At 45.8% G+C, this 18,806-nt stretch overlaps 1 protein-coding gene across 11 annotated transcripts in view; it reads left to right on the top strand.

The window, feature by feature from the left end:
• The first annotated feature begins 943 nt into the window (after window positions 1–943).
• The window catches only part of Gsdme (gasdermin E), a 59,662-nt gene continuing 41,799 nt past the window's right edge, over window positions 944–18,806 (top strand). For 7 of the 11 annotated variants that reach the window (XR_015685614.1, XR_015685613.1, XR_015685612.1 and 4 more), the window contains exons 1-3: window positions 944–1,089; window positions 11,158–11,387; window positions 16,419–16,611. Coding sequence is in view for 8 of the 11 variants with exons in the window: in XM_087657890.1 (XP_087514016.1) it covers window positions 11,177–11,387; window positions 16,419–16,611 (404 nt within the window). In the remaining 3 variants the exon portion in view is untranslated. 11 annotated transcript variants of the gene reach the window in all.

The following is an 18,806-nucleotide window of genomic DNA, read 5'->3' as shown; positions in this document are numbered from 1 at the left end:
ACTCAGGTGGTCAGACTTGGAGGCAGGCACCTTTGCATGCTGGCCACCTCATTTAATCCAAGCGTAATTTATTAAGTATCTACTATGCGGTAAGTTTCAACTGTGGAGCTGGACACAGTCAACAAAACAGAACAAAAGTTACTTTGCTCTGTGGGATGAAGACTGTGCATTATACATACAGTATAGTGGTGGCTGTTGGAGCAAAATCACAAAGCACAGAAGGAACTACAGAAGGTCCCTGTGGGCCCTAATAGTGTGGAGAGTTAGGAGAGGTCTGAGGTGAAGTGACCTAAGGAGATTCTGTAGCGGCCTGCCAGGCTCCTCCCTACTGAGGCAGCCACAAAATGCTCTACTCTTTGGGAGTGAAATCGCGGGATTGAGGGGGCAGAAGGAAGATTTTCTTTTTCTGCTTATTGCACGGGAAAGAACATCCTATAAAAATTGACTCAGAGGGTGCAACGCTCTGCTTCAATCCCCTCCCTCTCTTAAGTGCCTGTAGATGAGAGGCTTGGTTCTGCCTTCAGAGAGAACTTACCCCTCTGATACTCAACAAGATCCAAGCCCCAAGCAAGTGCAAGGGTTTCCAAGGCCAAGGCGGGGGCTTCCTGGACGAACTGTAAAGCCACCTTACAGCTCACACCCTACTAGTGGCTGAACAGGCTCTGGAGAACGAGGGGTGTGGAGAAGGGACGGTGGGTGGGATGAGGGATCTGTTGCCAGTAGGCCGTAAAATCATCCCCACCTTCCTCCTCTAGAGCCAGATAGGGAACCAGAGCCTGACCCTGGCAGTTGGCAACCTTCCTGGTGTCTCCGGAAGGAAGACAGGCTGTGTCTGATCAAAAGTAGCCTCTGGTGCTGCCTGGATCTCCTAGACCAGCTCCCTTGACTCTGCTGCCTGCCTCCCTGCCTCCCTGGTTCAGCCCCGCCCCCGGCGCCATCCCTCAGTTTGTGGACCGGCTGAAGCTTCCAGGGGCAGGACGGAGCAAAGGTCCAGGCCCTCCCTCTTCTTCTCCCTGGGTGACCCGGGATCGCGCGCGCGCGCTCGCGGGCGAAAGAGCGGAGCGTTCCGGACGGAGCGGCAGCGCGCGGGTAAGTGGCGGCGGGCGCGAGCTGCGGGCTCAGTTTGTGCTCGTCTCCCTTCCGCCCGCTTGGTGTTCCGGCCTGGGGCAAATTGTTGGTTCCCCTTTGCTCGGGGAGATTCCCTCGCATCTCCCGGAAACTGGCGATTAGGATAGTAACCCCCCTTTTTCTCCCCACCCTCCAGTAGGGGCAGCTGCTCCTTCTTACCCATAGTCCCATTCTCGCCCAGTCTCCTTTCCATCCTTGTCCCCTCCTAGCGAGATCGCGGCCACGCCTTTGGTCCTGGGTTGTAGCAAGTGCAGCTGGTGCTCTGTGGCACCCATATCTTACCATGTCCCCACCATATCTCATGCATCCATCCTTTGTCTTCTAATCTCTCTCTCTGGTGTCTGGAAGGATGCAGGCCTGTGCATGTGCAGGAAGAAAGGTCAGAGACAGACACAGGTTGGTGGGGTGACTGACTGAACCTCCTCACTGAGATCCCTTTTGCCTCAACCTGGAATGGCCGTTTGGGGAGGGTCTCTTCCCACCTGCATCGGTCAGGGAAAGACCACAGGCAGCTCCCAGGTTTTGCGGAGCCTGAACAAAAGAGCCAGTCAATCACCCACTCACTGGAAGTCCGAATGGGGCTTGGAGGGAGGAGGCGGGAAGGATGCTTAAGGGACAGCTGAACCCAGGTGACAGTCAAACCCCAGCCGGAGTTGGGAGAGGAATGAAAAGATCTGAGCGGTTGGAAGAACAGCATCTAGATATACAATAAAAATGAATCCTCTTCAACATGCATCACCCACGAGTGCTTCTTACAAAGAAAGGCCGGACTCCTGATTGGATCCGAGAGAGAAAACTAACCCAGACAGCCTGCCCACATCCCTGGACTCCAGGATGGCCCGCTGCGTGAGGAAGCTGTACATTGACCACAGGGTGTTCTTGTTCTTTTTGAACTCTGGGGACGTTGGAGCAGACTCCTCTTCATGTGTATGAATCTTCTCGGTTATTTTTGAGTCCAGGGAGGCTGGCCTGCCCTTGAACACTGTGATCCTCTGGCTTCTCCCATGGCCAAGGGGTGGGGTTACAGGAATGCTCAGCCAATCCCCATAACTGTGTTTACTTTTGAAAATTAACTAAAACATTATCAAAAAGATATTACCTTCCTGTGAGGGCTAGCCCGGTCTTGGATTTGTAATTCTGTTTCAGCCTTTCTAGCCCCAAGTACCCAGAATTCAAGCTGTGCCACTGCACCTGTGTCCCTCTGATCCTAACCTCTGTTCTGTTCTCCTCCACTTCTCTCCTAAAAGCCTTGGCTGCCTGCTTCCGACTGCCGGTTCAGGTTCAGGCCTATTCTTTGACCACCCTTTGTTCCTTTGACGCACTATTGGTAGAAAGATACATTTTCTAAGGCAATGGTTTTGTCTCTACCATAACTGAAACCAGCCTTTCCAAACACACTGCCATTACCAAATGAATCATATGCAGCTAAATGGAAGAAGAAAACATTGATTAGGGGTCAGCAGTGCAGGGTGGTCCGAAGCACTGCATCTGGAGTCTAGATGGTCTTCTTCGCTCAGTAGGAAGGAGCAAAGGGGACGTGGCTTGTCAGTGATTTCAGGGGGAGGTCTTTGCTCTGGAGTAGAGGCTGACTGTAGATAGTAAACAATGCTTATTGCGACCCTTCACAGTTCATTGCTATGTGGAAAGCCTGTCAGAGTTAGGCTATAGCTGGGGTTGGTCAAGCAGCCGAAGTCACTGGCCAGGCTGGGAGAAAGGTGATACTGGCCCCTTCATGGCTTGGAGAACATTAGTGCTTGGTCTCTGGTTGACCATGGTGACAGAATGGTCATGTTTTTGCCATGGTTTGTGACCACAGTGCCCTTAATTCATGGGGATGCCCTGTGTCCCTGCTCATATTCTGCAGGGGAATTCGAGCCCAGCTCGAAGCAGCACCAGGCTGGCCTCCGATGTGTGTTTCTCAAGATCTTGGGAAAATTACTTAACGCTTTTGAACTTCAGTTTCCACATCTGCAATATGTTGAAAATGTTTGCTTCAGAGAGTTGTTATGGAGGGCAAATGAGGAAACACATAAAAGCATCCTGTTCATCGCCTGGCAGAGAGCAGGAACCCCGCAGGTGTTGGTCCTGTTCTTTAGTTGGTGTGTTTGGTGTTTGGTGGGCTCTCCCCTAGAGTCCAGGGCTGGTTGTGGCAAAGCCAGAGATTTGAAGAAGCTTTGCCTTTGGGAAGCAGAGACAGGAGGTTATGGAGTTCGGGGCTGGCCTCAAACTGTCAATAAAAAAGAAAATGAAGAGGGGGAGGGGGGAGAAGAGGAGGAAGAGGAGGAAGAAGATGAATCTTAAGTAGGATGGGAGAAAAAATAGGGTGCCTCAAAATTCAGAGTCAAATGTGTCAGTGAGTAAGTCATGCCCAATCACATGAGCGTGATGGCGGTCTCTCATGCAGCCTTCACTATAGCCGTTCCTTTTAAGACTCCCTGTTCTCAGGAGCCAGAGGCCCCAGGTTGTCTCCGCTAAGTCTGGATGCTGCTTTTCATTCTTCTTTTCCAAGGAGTCTGCCTCTGCCCTTAACCATGTTCACACAGATTGCTTATTCTCTCATCTGCTTTGTCTGGGAAGCCGGCCAACCAGGCAGGTGATTACGTAAAGGTTTGCCAGTGTAACTCTTAGCATGGGTGAGCATGCAGGAGCTGTCCCAACTATGAAGCTCAGCGACTTTTTACATGCATGCCCCTGAGTCTACTGTCATGTGCTTCCAAGCTGGAGCATTTTGGAAATTTGAATTTAAAATCTGACCTCTGTTTTTCTGTGCATCGGGCAATGTGGGCTCTAGATCCTTGAATCAGTTCTAGAGTTTAGTTCTCCACCTTCCTAATGCTGTGACCCTTTAATACAGTTCCTCATGTTGCATTGAACTCCAACTATAAAATTATTTAATTGCTACTTCATAACTGTAACTTTGCTACTGTTAGGAATTATAATGCAAATATCTGATATGCAGGACATCTGCATGCAGCTCTCAGATAGGTTGAAACCCACAGGTTGAGAACCCCTGTTCTAGTGTCTTTGCTCCTGTACAACTGGGCATGCTAGGTCTTTGTCGGTTACCTGGGTGATTGAGAAAATGGTGTCAATGTGGTGCCTCCTAGTGTCAGGTAAACTTGATTGTGTTAAATATCTGTCTGTGTTTTGGCTGATCCCTCTGTTTATAGCAAAAGGCTCCAGGCTAGGCAGATGACATACATCTGTAATTGCAACATTTGGGAGGTCAAGACAGGAGGATGGTGAGTTTGAGGCTGGTCTGAACATATGGAGACCCTATTTCAAAATTGCTAAGAATAAAAATAAAACTTTCATGTCTAGGTGTGGTGGTTCATGCCGATAATGTCAGCCCTGGAGAGGCAGAGGCAAGAGTATTGTTGTGAGTTTGAGGCATGTTCCAAGCTGCCTTGGCTTCAGTGTGAGACCCTGTTTCACAAAACAAGCAGGCTGAAGAGATGGCTCCCTGGTTAAAAATGCTCTTCCAGAAGGGGTTTTCTTCCCAGGCCCACATCAGGTGACACAGCTGCCTGAAGCTCCAGCTCCAGGGCAGGTGAAGGCCCATGTAGACTCCGAGGACTCCTGTACTCACTTGGCGTGATAACTTAGCAGACAAGAGCACTGGATGTCCTTCCAAAGGCCTCGGGTTCGATTCCCGGTACCCACATAGCTGCTCACAGCCTTCTGTGACTACAGTTTTAGGGTACCCAATGCCCTCTCCTGGCCTTTCTGGGTACACATGCTGCACAGTCAGACAGGTAGACAAGACACCCATATGGATAAACTAGCAGCAACAACAACAACAACAACAACAACAACAACAACAACAAAAACCAATAAAAGAAGCTTTTCTTTTAAAAAAGAAATGTTTTCCCCCAAAGGCTTGTAACAAAGTTACAGATGTTTGCTTTTATTTGTGTTGAGATAGTATCTCTAGTGAGATATTTTTACTGCGATTCAATGTCTCACCTATGAGACTGACAAAGATTGTAAAGTTTGAGGCCTGTCATTGCCAATACAGATAGTGTACATTTTAAGAGATACCTGTAAGGACAGATAAATTGTTACTAAGACTGAAGAAGGCAAGAAGCTTTAGAGTAACAAATGTAGTTACTTATTGGCCAGGAATCTCTTCTCTAGGGCTCTAGCCTTTAAATTCAGTTGCCCATCTATGAAAGAATATTTAGTGACCTTTGTTCATGACAGTTTTTTTATAGTTTAGACTGGCCTGGAACTTACTGTTAGCCTAGGCTAGCCTCAAACTCATGAGAATCCTCCAATATTAGCCTTCATAATTCTGGGATTACCGGATTTAGCCACCACATCTGAATGGCGGTATTTTTTAAAATATCAGGAATTGAAAGAATAAATCAAGTGGTGAGCCATATACAACATTGTCAATAGGCAGAAACACATCCAGGGAAGGAATAGTATGCAACTGTAAATAAGAAAGTACTTGCGTGGCATAATCTATGGGTTATATCACTATATAAGAAAAGCAAGTGTGGGGTTGGGGATTTAGCTCAGTGGTAGAGCGCTTGCCTAGCAAGCTCAAGGCCCTGGGTTCGGTCCCCAGCTCCGAAAAAAAGAAAAGAAAAAAGAAAAGAAAAGCAAGTGTGGAGGGGTGTATAGACTTTTAATTTGTTTATATAAGAAAACACAAAGATAATTATAGTAGAAGAGGCATAGCAGGCAACTAGAATGAGAGAATGGACAGGGATGGGTTTCAGTTTTTGGAGTATAGATGTTGGTGCCATGTGAGTTATTCCCACACATAACAGAAAAGAAAGTTCTGGCCTTAATTTCTTCAGGAGACTTCTTCTTCTTCTCCTTCTTCTCCTCCTCCTCCTCCTCCTCCTCCTCTTCTTCCTCCTCCTTCTTCTTCTTCTTCTTTTTATTTGATATATTTCTTTACTTACGTTTCAAATGTTATTCCCTTTCCCAGTTTCCTGTCCATAAGCCCCCATCCCCTCCCCCTCTCCCATACAGGTATTCCCCCATTCATCCCCTTACTGCCCCCTTATTCCCCTGCACTGGGGGTCCAACCTTGGCAGGACCAAGGGCTTCCTCTTCCACTGGTGCCCCAACAAGGCAATTCTCTGCTACATATGCAGTTGGAGCTCTGGGTCAGTCCATACATAGTCTTTCAGTAGTGGTTTAGTTCCTGGAAGCTCTGGTTGGTTGGCATTGTTGTTCTTATGGGGTTGCAAGCCCCTTCAGCTCTTTCAACCCTTTCTCTAATTCCCCCAAAGGGGGTCCTGTTCTCAGTTCAGTGGTTTGCTGCTGGTGTTGACCTCTGTATTGGACATGATCTGGATGTGCGGAGACCATCTTCTTAAAGTCCTGTGATGGGCTAAGCCTGGGTGTAACAAGGATCCTCAGAGCTGTAGGTGTCCAGTAACTCCCTAAAACAACTTACTCTGTCAAGAGGCCAGGTTTGATGTTAGATGAAACGAAAAAAGGTCCCATTAAAAGTTCATTTGAAGCGCTCCTTCTTAAGCCACTGATCTCCCTGGGAGAGGTGATGCTGTTACCAGGGCTGTGTCTTCACAGCAGCTGGGCTCCCTTTGGTTTTTAACAGCAAGCCTGACAGTCATCTTCTTGGAAACCCTTTGGATGTGAAGACAAGTTTGCAAACTTCCAGTCAGCTTGTTTCAGAAAAGAATCTAGAAACTATAAAGTAGTGAAGGCAACATCAAGGGCAAAGTGAAGCAAACCATTCTGCCATCCACGTGACTTCCCATGCTGGAGGGGAAAGCATTTTGTTCAAAGTTCTTTGTTTTTGACACAACAAATCCTGCACTTTGTCCCTCAGATAGCTGTGGCAGGCACCACCCTAGTCTCCTGAGCCCATCTCTTGGTTCCTGGCTATTTTGTTACCCCTCCCCACCTGCCTGGACCGTCTGCAGGACATCCTAGTGGGTCTCCCACCATTATCACTCGTCATCTAACCAGCCTTCTAGCGAATCCACAAAGCATGCATCTCCCCTTGAGGATACTTACACTGTCTAGAGTATCATAGGTTCCCATCCATCTGGTTTCTCTCCTACCCACTCCCTCCTTACATTTATGTATTTGTTTATGTGCATCTGTGTGCACAGCTATGGAGGCAAGAAGCAAACTAGAAGGCGTCAGCTTCCTCCTTTCTCCGTGTGAATCTTGGGATCGAACCCAGGTCATGAGACTTGGCAGCAAGCACCTTTACCGGCTGTCACATCCCTTTGCGTTTTAGAAGACCTAAGTGACTGTGCTGATCACCTTTGCTCTCTGGTCACACCCTTCCATAGATTTAGCTCATCTGACATTTCCACAGGGGTGCATGACCTTCAGGCTCTGGTTCAGGAACCTTCTCAGCCTATGCCTGTCATTTGCTCATCCTGGAACCCTGTATGGTAATGTCCAAGTCAGTCTCAAAGCTCGCTAAGCATCCTAAGCCTGTCAGTGAGGTGTCAGCAGAGCGCCAGCATAGGCACCAGAAGCCTTGCCTGATGTCCCTTACACCCCGACCCCTGCTTCTGTAAATGCTTCTCTGCCAGAAAAGCCCTAGCTGATTCTTCCCCTTGGCTACAAAGTGCAGCTTGGATGCCATGGGCTTCACTAACACATGGGGGTGGGGGTGGGGGTGGGGCTGGCTTCTCTCCAAAGTGATGGATGACACTTTTTGCTGTTCGTTCTCCATTATGATCTGCCAATGGCTACCATAAAGCTGTGTGTGTGTGTGTGTGTGTGTGTGTGTGTGTGTGTGTGTGTGTGTGAGAGAGAGAGAGAGAGGGGGGGGGAGAGGGAGAGGGAGAGAGAGAGAGAGAGAGTGTCTGATTGAGACAGCCTTACTCTCTAGCTAGCTTACTGTTCTAGAACTCACAACTATCTTCCTGGCTTGAGTCTTTGGATTACAGGCCTGAACCACCAAGCCCAGAATAAACCTATTTTTTAAGTGGTTTTTTAAGTGCTCCAACCCAGGAGCTAGTGTGCATGCAAGAATTCTTAATGAATGACTCAGTTGACAACTTGGCCAGTGAGTAAGTGAGTGTTCCGCTGAAGGGAAGATCCTTAGTCACAGTGTTGGCAGCCTGATGCTTCCAAGAGGAACTTTGTTTTTCCTCCAATGTTTTTTTTTTTTACTCTGAATATACAAGAACCGGCTGAAGCAGCTACTGCTTTGTAGTAACTGAGGAAAGGGGACTTTGGAGAAATAGGGAAGGCAGATGTGTCTGAAACCCCAAGAAGATGAGTGGTGAAGTCTGTAAACCAGAGTAAAGTCCAAGACTCCTCCCTGTGCCTGAACACTGAGAGTGCTGCGTGCCCACGTGATTGGCCAACTTCCAGGGCAAGAATGTCAACACTAGTTCTTGTCCATTCAACATTTTTTACTTGATCATAGATAGTCTGAAAGTGCCATTTCAGCTAGGCGTGATGGCTTGCAATTATCATCTCAAAACTGTGGAGGCTGAGGCAGGAGGACTATGAGTTTGAGGCTGGCCTAGACTGTCACGTACATGCTTAAAAATAAAGCCTAAATAAAAGAAAAGAAACAAAAAAGAAGATCTCCACCAAATAAAAGTTATTTCAATGTGCCCTTTGGGCCATATTAAGTATGTGACTTGAAATTTGTGTATAGATGTATATATTTGACCATGTTCAATTAATGTGTTGTAACTTATAAGATTTTTGTGTTTATATTCAAGTATTTGATTTGTAAAAGTTTGTTTTTAGTGTTTTTTAAATGTTATATGTGGGTGTTTAGCCTGCCTTGCTATGCCTGGGCATCAGACATATGCAGTGCTTGTGGAGGCCAGAGGAGGGCACCCGATCCCCTGGAACCAGAGCTTTGGACAGGTGTAAGCCTCCATGTGGGCGCTAGAAACAAAACAAGTGCTTTTAACCACTGAGCCAGTCTCCTCAGCTTCTAAGTTGTTTTAAAGTAATTCTCTTGTTAATAAATATTGCAGATACTTGCTCAGGTTGCCATTTGTCTGTATGTATAAATGTCCTTTTATCCTGTGATTTAAAAAAAATATTTCTCTGTGCATTTCCTACCATTTTTTATGGTTTTATTTCCTTCAAAGAAATTCTGATTTATTGCTAATTTTCTCCTGTGTTGGTGTGAGGAAAGAATAAGACTATCCCTTGGGAACGTTAGCCCACCCACTAGCCTATACTTTTGCCTCTAAATATTTCTATTTTCTTTTTATGGGCTTCCTTTTTTCTTTCCAGCTAAAGTGTGACTATACTTTAATTCTTGGGTTAAAAATTCATAGCTAGCTACCACTCATTCCTGAGTAGGAAAGATCACACAATATAGAGGACGTCTGCCTTTGACCTTTCACAGGCCTGCGGTGGTCCCTGGGTACCACTGAAGGGGTGGATGGTGTGGGAAGTGGAGGGAGCCCTGAGCGGGTGGATGAGGTCCTGAGTGAATCTGTATTGTTGGCTTGGCACAAATACGTCAAGGACCCTGTTGTCTCAGACTTACTGGAGGAGGAGCTGAGGCTCGGAGGGAAATGGCCAAGCCCTCCTCTGCCAAACATAGATGCTGACAGTGTGTGCAAAAGCCATCAACCACAGCTTCCTCCTCCCAGATGACAACAGCCAGAGATTGCTTCCCTACAGAACCCCCTGTCACGATTGGCTAAACCCGTTTTCTTGTTCAGCTGTGTCCCATAAGCCCGCCTCCTTACTCAGCTGCACACAATAAAGCAGGCTCCTGGATTCAGATTTCACAGGTGTAGAATAAACACTGAGTTTCCAAGCTGCCATTGCAGTAGGTGCTGCCACACCGTGATGATTATAGCCCACCTGATCCCAGATCTCCTTACACATGTCTGTGTGTCTGTCCTCCTTCATGCCCTTGTGATCCAGGCAGGTTTCCAGGACCAAGCAGTGCTGGTCTTGACAACATGGACCACCTACCTTGGCCAACTCACCTCCTGCTAGACGGTGTAACGTTTTCATACGTCCTACACACAGCTTCTGGTCTATTTAAATCACTTGTCCATTGTTCATGCAATTGGCCTTCTGCTTATTACAACATCATTTTAAGAGAGTCTACGCATGTTCAGTCCAGGTGCAATTATTTTTATATCTCCAATCTGCTATCGATTGAATGTTGGAAGTCAATATGTCAGCAAATATCCTAAGGTCTCTGCCTTCCAGGTTCTTAGGAGGATTGTATTCTTGGCTCTCACGGTTGGTTAAATCAAGGTTTTGACAAGTCCTAAGTAAATATGCCATCGGTACCCCTTGTGCCAGGATGTTTAATTATTAATGTAAGGCCTTCTAGAATTCTCTTTCATGTTGTCTAATGATTGATAATGTTCAAGATGGTGGCCTCCCTTTTGATCTTTGAATGGCCACCATAAATAAAGCTCTCAGCCAGGTGCTAGTTGACTTACTCCTGTAACACAAGTATTTGGGAGGCAGAGGCAGGAAGATTGTTTAGAGTTTGGGGCCAGCCTGAGCTATGTAACAGTGGGTTCCTAGCCAGCATGGGCTAAGGAATAAGATCCTGTCGAAACAAAACAAATCAAATCAAAACAAAGCAAACTCTTCGAATAGTAAAAAACCAGACCATTCCTGTTTCATTTGTATTGACACGCAGTGTAAGCAACAAATAATGTTGTTTGGAGACAGGATCCAGTTGGCCTGGAATCCACTATATAGACCAGGCTGGCCTTGGTTAACTCTTGGTTAACTCGCTCACCTCTGTTTCGTGGGTTACAGATGTGCACCATCAAGCACGGCTGGACAAATGCCCTTTTACAGCCATAAGCCACTGGGATCTCAGGGTTGCTTGTTTCTGAAGTACGAGCTAGCTGACCCCGCCTGGAACATGAACTCTTTCAGTGTCTCAGTTCAGTCTTTTCCTATATTCGATCTGATTTCATTGTCATTAAGTGGTCTCACATTCCTTGGTTGCTTAGGGAGGACACAGTCTTTCATACCAACTGTAGTGGCCCCAGAAAAATATAATTTTAGAAAAAAAGACAGAAAGTGACTCTGTATTTGACTCTAAGGTAACCTTATTTTTTTCAGGTAATCTCAACCCGACAAAATGTTTGCCAAAGCGACTCGGAATTTCCTTAAAGAAGTTGATGCTGGAGGAGACCTGATCTCAGTCTCACACTTGAACGACTCTGACAAGCTGCAACTTCTAAGTCTGGTGACCAAAAAGAAGAGATACTGGTGCTGGCAGAGACCCAAGTACCAGTTCTTATCGGCCACCCTGGGAGATGTTCTTACAGAAGGGCACTGTCTCAGTCCAGGTACAATTTCTTGTGAAGCACATCGACTAATCCCAGGATAGAAAATGACTCTTCTTAGGTATCTGGAGTGGAGGTGTGCCTTATACTGAATTTTTGTCTTTGGCTCTCTGGTATGAAGGGACATCCTTCCTTAATGAGTACAGTTATGCACACCTGAAACGGGATGTCTTACCTTAGTGTTTTAAAGTTTGGGTATAAAAGTTCATTGTGCTGATCATAAATGTTAGAGCTACTCGGCAGAAGTGGGATGGGTGGCTCCCTACACAATTTGGTCTCGAATTGAGACTAAAATTGCTGCGCACTGATCATAGGTCAGGCAGAGTGTTGTTTCGTACCTAATGATGCTTTCTGAGGGGGAGCAGGGCAATCTCCCAAGTTGGTCCAAAAGTGGCTGTAGAGGGCTTGCTAAAAAGATTGGCTTGGCTTTTATGGTAGCAAATTTGTAGCGAGAATTCTGGAATTTTGGTTTCTTTAAAAAACATAGCAATATTATGAAAACATGTTTCCATTTTAATCCCAGGTGTGGGGGATATGGGGCTGTTTTTTCAGCAGCTGATTATGGTTCACCTTGTACTCTAGCAGAGGCAAGGTTTTGAGCGCTGGAGGTGGTCTCTGATTGTGTGATGTCTGGAATTCTGGGAACTTGACAGAACATATAAATGCAGTGGTCTCTGAGGAGGGAGGTTGTAGTTTGTTAGTAGTTGTGCTAAAGGAAGAAACAGAAAGAAATTAGATTCAAGGAGATCTCTCTCTCTCTCTCTCTCTTTCTCTCTCTCCCTCTCTCTCTCCTTTCTCTTCTATTTAGTGATAGGGAGTGAAATGGGGGGGGATAAACAGTAAGAAAAAGAACCCACTGGGCTGCTTCTATTTTACTGTCTCTCTGTCCTTTTGTTTCTGTCTCTCTCATTGTGTGTGTGTGTGTGTGTGTGTGTGTGTGTGTGTGAGAGAGAGAGAGAGAGAGAGAGAGTGAGAGAGAGAGAGAGAGAGAGAGAGAGAGAGAGAGAGAGAGAGCACATGCACCAGAGCCATAGTAGGACCAGTGGAGGTCAGAGGACAATCTCGGATGTCAGTCTTCACTACCTTGTCTGAGACCTGGTCTCTAGCTGTTCTCCCACTGTGAGTGCCAATCTCATGTGGTGTATGGTCCAAGAACTTCTGGGGACTCATTCTCCTGTTCCGTCTCCCTGCAGGCACACCATGTCTAGCTTTATAGGTTCTGTGGATTTGATCTCAGGTCCTCTTGTTTGTGTGGTGAGTGTTTTTACTCCCTGATCCATCTTTTCAGGTCCATCTGGCTTCTAACCAGTTTGTACAGATATACACTAGAGAAATAAGAGGGGCTGATGGTGGGCTCGATGGCTGTCATTTGTCGTTATCACATGGATTGTCTATGAGACCCTCATCTAGTCTGTGTCATATAATTGTTTGGTCAATGATAGGCCATGTATTTTGGGATTCTTCAAGATTACATTGGCTAGTGATGCCTGAACCATCTTGGTTTGGACAGGAGCACTCTGCGATGTCTCAGCAGTGACAAGGTCACCTAAGGATGCGTTTTTGGCCACTTGACCCCATTGTTAAATAGCACATGGCTATGTCTAGAAAGCACACAAAGGGATGAAAGGAAAAGTCTTCATAATCAGCAAAAATATACCGTCATATGCTAATATTCACTAATACATACATTATGTTCAGTTTTAACTGCATCTAATGAAAACATTGTGTGTGTGTGTGTGTGTGTGTGTGCGTGCGCGCGCGCACACATGCATGCACATGTGACAGCTAGTCAACATTAGGTGTCTTTTATCATTCTCCACCATACTGTTTTGAGATGGGGGTCTCACTGAACCTGGGTTATACCACCAGGCCTTTTCTATGTGTGTGCTGGGGATCCAAACTCAAGTCCCCATGCTCGTCGGAAGCAAGCACATGACCCATCTCCCCAACCCCACAGCTAAATATTTTTTTTTAAAAACGGGTGTAGAAACAATCTGTATACGATTTTTAATATACTCTGCCTTTATTGTCTATTTAATATTATGTACATTTCCCTCCATAGATTTAGATATTTTAAATTCTATTTCAACAACACATACTGTGCATAATTTGATTAACTATTTTGATTAACCCTAAATTGATTAACTATTCCAATTTTGTGCTTAATAAGTAAGACTGCAATGAGCACTTTTGTTTGTGATCCTTAATTTTATTTTTTAAAACAGTTGCATTAGCAGGCTTTCCCAGGCTTCCTGGGCTAGAGGTTGGAAACTTTCTGAAACCCGATACTCCTTGGTGTCTTTCTGGAACACGGTGATGTGTGACAGTATCGATAGCTTATGATTATTGGATGAAACTATGTCTAATTCCTCCTTCCATAGTAAACGTCTACCATTTTGTGATCATAATATCTACCAAAGAGAAAGGAAGGAGAGTCGCTCACTTGGGTCTGTAGTCTCCACACTTGCTTCTGGATGAAACTCCGCCCCCTCCGCCTCATCCCCTATCAACACTGCCCTCAGCCAATCACTGGAGCTGCCACCGAGTCCCTCTGCATTAGCTGCTTTTTTCTTTTCTAGCACAAACTGCCCGACAGGAAGCAACTTAAGAATGAAATGATTTATTTTAGCTCACTGCTGTATGGAACACTAGGCGAGGAAGTCTCGGCTGCAGGAGCTTGAGACATTGCTGGCCACACTGCATCCACAGCCAGGAACCAGAAAGCTGCGGATTTGACTGTTTTTCTCCTTTTTATTCAGTCCAGACCCTGTACCATAAAATGTGCCATCACATTTAGGATGGGCTTTTCCACCTCAGTTGACCTAACTTAGACCACACCTCTTGGGCTGGCTTGAAAGCTAGTCTTCTCGTTGATTCTAGAACTTTCAAGTTGACAAGACCCACCTTCACACTCCCTCTACCCACAGGCTTATGTACTTGATGGCAAAACCCCCTTTTGAGTAGTAAAATAACTAAGTATAACTTGGAACATGAGGGAAAATGTAAAATACACCAAGGGCTGTCTAGTAATTGGACTCTCTCTGTGGTGTTAAAATGAAAACTTCGTGGTACCCAGATAAATCACACAGAGTTAAGTAGGACTAGCAATGTCACTTGCCACCATAGGGATTCCCAAATAAGACCATCATCTGAGGTCAGCTCTCAGGTTGAATCCTGAGTCCTACTGGAGTCATGGCTGGGAGGAGCAGATTCAAGAGACTTCATTGTTGTTGCTCCCTCCAACCCCTGCTTGACTCAATCCCGGTGTGAGTATTGCTGAGGATAAGGGGGAAGGTGGAGATGGGATTATTGGTGGGTCACTGATAGCCCAATGCTCCCCTTTCCAAAGGCAGTGACTTGATTAAGAACCATGTATAACTGAGATTGTTTTTAGCAGGTGTGAGGGGACATTTTATGTATATAATCTTGATTTCTCCCTGTCAGCTATGTGACCAGTTTTGGGGACATTATGTTTTGAATCTAAATATGTTACCCCATAGTCTAATGTTTCGTATGATTGGTCCCCAGTTTATGGTGCTATTCTGAGGGCAAGTGAACCCATGGGAGAAAAGACTGACTGACAGAAGTAGTCACTAAGCAGGGGCCTCTGATGGTTGCACCTGGCCTCCAGTTCCTGTCACATATTCCCTGCTTCTGGTACTGAGTGAGCAGAAGGAAGTCTGTCAGACCCAGTGGCTTTGAGTCCCTTCTGAAGATTAGTCAGGAGCCTCAGAAGAGACTTGGATGAAGGATATAAGAAAACAGAGTATAACGTGTGATACCCACACAGGTCCCTAATGTATCCTTACCACATAATGGTTGAGGCTCTGTTTTTCTAGTTGTATCTTGGCAGACTAAAATGAGGACAGTGGCCTGGGACATATATTTTTGGTAGAATATTTGACTCTATATGAAACCCTAGATTCAGTACTGAGTACCAAAGAGAGAAAAGAGAAAGTGAGGGAAAGTCAGACAGAAAGTCAAACCACCAGGGCTGGTAGTTCACGTGTGAACTCATCAGGTATTATTCTTAAGGGTTCAGAGCAGAGGGTGGATTCAGAAGGCATCCTGGTTGTCCTCACCTGCATGTGGTCAACTGGAGAGCAAGGGGAATAGCTTGATAGTAGAACATTTGACTGTCAGTGAGGAACCAGGCAATTTCCAGATGACTTGACTGACACTGGAATACTAGGTGGTGCTGCTGTATTCCTTAGAGTCTGGAAATCCAGATGGAAAGTGGGGTGTGTGTGTGTGCTTTGGGAGGAGACTGAGCGGGATGGGCGTGTTGGCTGACATCTGGCTAGAGGTCAGATATAATGTAAGCATTATATTTGCTTGGAGATGTTAAGGAGGACCAGAGAATTGTTCTTCATGACTGGCAGTGGGAAGGAAGGATGCCAAGGACTGTCCAGGAAGATCTGCCATGCAAGCATCTCCCCCTGGGTTTTGTAGAAGCGATGTGGGCATAGGTGTCTCCATCATCCTCCATGAGACAGACCCCTTCCAGCCCTCACCTCAGATGGCCTCCATCTTGGTTACTTTTGATCCTTGCAGTGATAAAATACCTGCAGGGGGGTTGGTTTGGCTTACACTTTGAGGGTACAGTTCAGGGTAGGAAAGGCCTGAAAGAGGGAGCTGGTCACATCGAGGCCCAGTCAGCTCACTATGTCCTGTTCTGGGACAGTAGCCACAGAATGGTGCCTCTCTCATATTTAGCAGGTCTTTCCTGCCTCACTTAATCCAATCTAGAAACACCCCCTCAGGCATGTCTGGAGATCTGTCTCCTGCCTGATTCTAGACCCTTTCAGGTTGAACAGTGGCTAAAGAGGGGCTAAGCACCCCTAAACTCTGGCCAGTCCAGGACTGCACTCCATCAGTGTATAGGTGTGCAGACTGCATTTTCCTAGCCCCAGCTGTCCACTTTCCAATTGGATGCTGGTGTGGGTTTCCCAAGAGGCTTCTGGGAAGCTGGGCCACCCACAACAACTGAGGTAGCCTGCCTGCCTTCAGATTCTTCTACTATTTTCTTCCCAGTGGTTGTGGAGTCAGACTTCGTAAAATACGAAAGCAAGTGTGAGAACCACAAGAGCGGGACTATCGGGACCGTCATGGGGAAGGTCAAGCTGAATGTTGGAGGCAAAGGCCTGGTGGAGAGTCAGTCTTCGTTTGGAACTCTGAGGAAGCAGGAGGTAGATGTGCAGCAACTCATTCAGGATGCCGTCGGGAGGTAAGGGAAATTCTGTTTTGTATGCTGGGCCTTTACACATCTTATGGCTAAAGATCATTTGATTGGACCTCTGCCAAAAAGGCTGGCGGATGTAGACTTTACTAAACAACGTGTATTGAGTGCAGTCGCCTTGAAACTTTGTCAGAGCACATGCTTTCTTTGTTTGTTTTAATTTCCATTAATTTATTTTGTTCACTTTACATTCCGATCACAGTCCCCCCACCATCTCCTTCCGATCTCCACCTCACACAACCCCTTCCCCCATCCCCTATCCTCCCTTCTCCCTTTTCCTCTGAGAAAGGGGAAGCCCTCACCCCCATCCCAGTATCAACCCACTCTGGCATATCAAGTCACTGTAGGACTAGGGGCATCCTCTATCAGTGAAGCCAGACAGGGGAGAGATATCTTCAAGCAGGTAACAGACTCAGGGATAGCCCCCACTCCAGTTGTTGGGGGACCCACATAAAGACCAAGCTGCACGTCTGCATGCTGGATTGGGGCAGGTCCAGCCCATGCTTTGGAGCACATTCTTTATTCTAGAATTTACTGATTGTTTTTATCTGAGAGTGGAGACCTGGGAAGCAGCGCATATTTTAAGAAAGTACATGTCCTCTTTGATGGAATGATCTGATCAAATTCCAAGAGTAGAAAGGTTGTGTCCTGGTTGAAAATTTTAGTGTGTCTGTGTATCATGGCAGACACAGGGGTCAGGGAAAAGCTTGCTGGAGTCAGTTCTCTACCACGTGGTCCTCAGTAGTCTTGTCAGTCAGAGCAGTGACTTTTCCAGATGAGCCGTCTTGCCATCCCCTGATTTGTTTGTAAGGCTGTTGTTCTCTGTTGTTTGTTTTCATTACATTTGTTTGAGTCATTTCTCAAGTGTAGCCCAGGTTGTCCTCCTTCAGTCTCCTGTGTGCTAGGGTTATAGGTTTGTCACCACATCCTGTTCAAAGACTTAGCAATGGTTTCATTTGCTTTCTCTGGTGCTGGGGATTGAACCCACGACCTCACACATGGTGGGCGAGAGTTGATATACCACTAGATCCATAATCTTTGTGTATTAATATCAGAAGCAGGAAACTCACAAGAAAACTTGTGTCTTTGTATTTTTCTCATAAGAAAGCAAGAAAGAGAGGGGCCGTCTGGGGAAGAGCTGGTTTGCAACTTCAACATCTTGAAGGAAATCCCTTGTTTATTCTTTTATCCCAGGACAACTCATCATTATTTCTGCCTTATGTAAATTCAGCATTCAATAAGTCATTCTACTGACTGAATAATGTTATATTCTCCACACTGAGGACTCTGCAGCCCAATTTCTAGTGGAAGTGATTCCAAATATCGAGTTACCTTAAACTTGCAGTGGATTGATGAGATTGGAGGCATGGGGCGGGGGTGGGGCAAAATGCTGCAAAGAAGGATATGGTTTTCAAGTGAGGCTGAAGAAGGCAATGGAGAAATTTGTCTTAGTAGAAAGACTTGAAGAAGGGAAAAACAACCAGGACTCTGCGTATGTATGTATGTATGTATGTATGTATGTATGTATGTATGTATGTACATGATGCTTTGTACTGTGACCAGAATGGCTACCCCAGGGTGCCCTGGGGAAGTCAAAGGTAAGCCAGGGTACTCAGGACCTGGAGACCAGTAGAAAGACATGGTCTTTTACTCAGAGTAAGATGGGATATCTATGAAGGTTCTGAGTAGGAATGTGATATGTTGACTTATTCTTTAGATGGATCCTCTTGACAACTGGGCTTGGTAGAGGCTGGATAGCTAATGAGCCAGGAGAAGCTAATGCATGGATCCAAATGCGATGATAGCTCAGTGTATCCATCCATATGTGTATTTTCATGTGTAATTTTTATCATGCTTTTCCACTGAAGACAGAAAATTCAAATGCAAATGTGTCGAGGGAAAATTCATTCATACTTAGTTATAAGGAGCTTGTGTAATCTAATGTTCTTAGGGCTGAGAATGTGGGTCAGTGGTGCAACACTTGTCTAGCACAGGTAAGGCCCTGGGTTCAAGCCTGAGCAATGAACAAAGCAATAGTCAAAAGGTAGTAAGTCCTTGTTCTTAGAATCATGTGAACAATATGCTTATGGAACAAAACTGTGGTTTAAATTAGTAAAATAAATAAAATGCCATGAAAAACTTGTCAGGATTGGTAGGCTATAAATTTAGATCTGGTTCTTCCT

The sequence above is a fragment of the Rattus norvegicus genome, chromosome 4 (assembly GCF_021556685.1).
Source record: "Rattus norvegicus strain SHRSP/BbbUtx chromosome 4, alternate assembly SHRSP_T2T, whole genome shotgun sequence".
Classification (NCBI taxonomy): Eukaryota; Metazoa; Chordata; class Mammalia; order Rodentia; family Muridae; genus Rattus; species Rattus norvegicus.
This window is presented reverse-complemented; position numbering and strand designations above follow the sequence as displayed.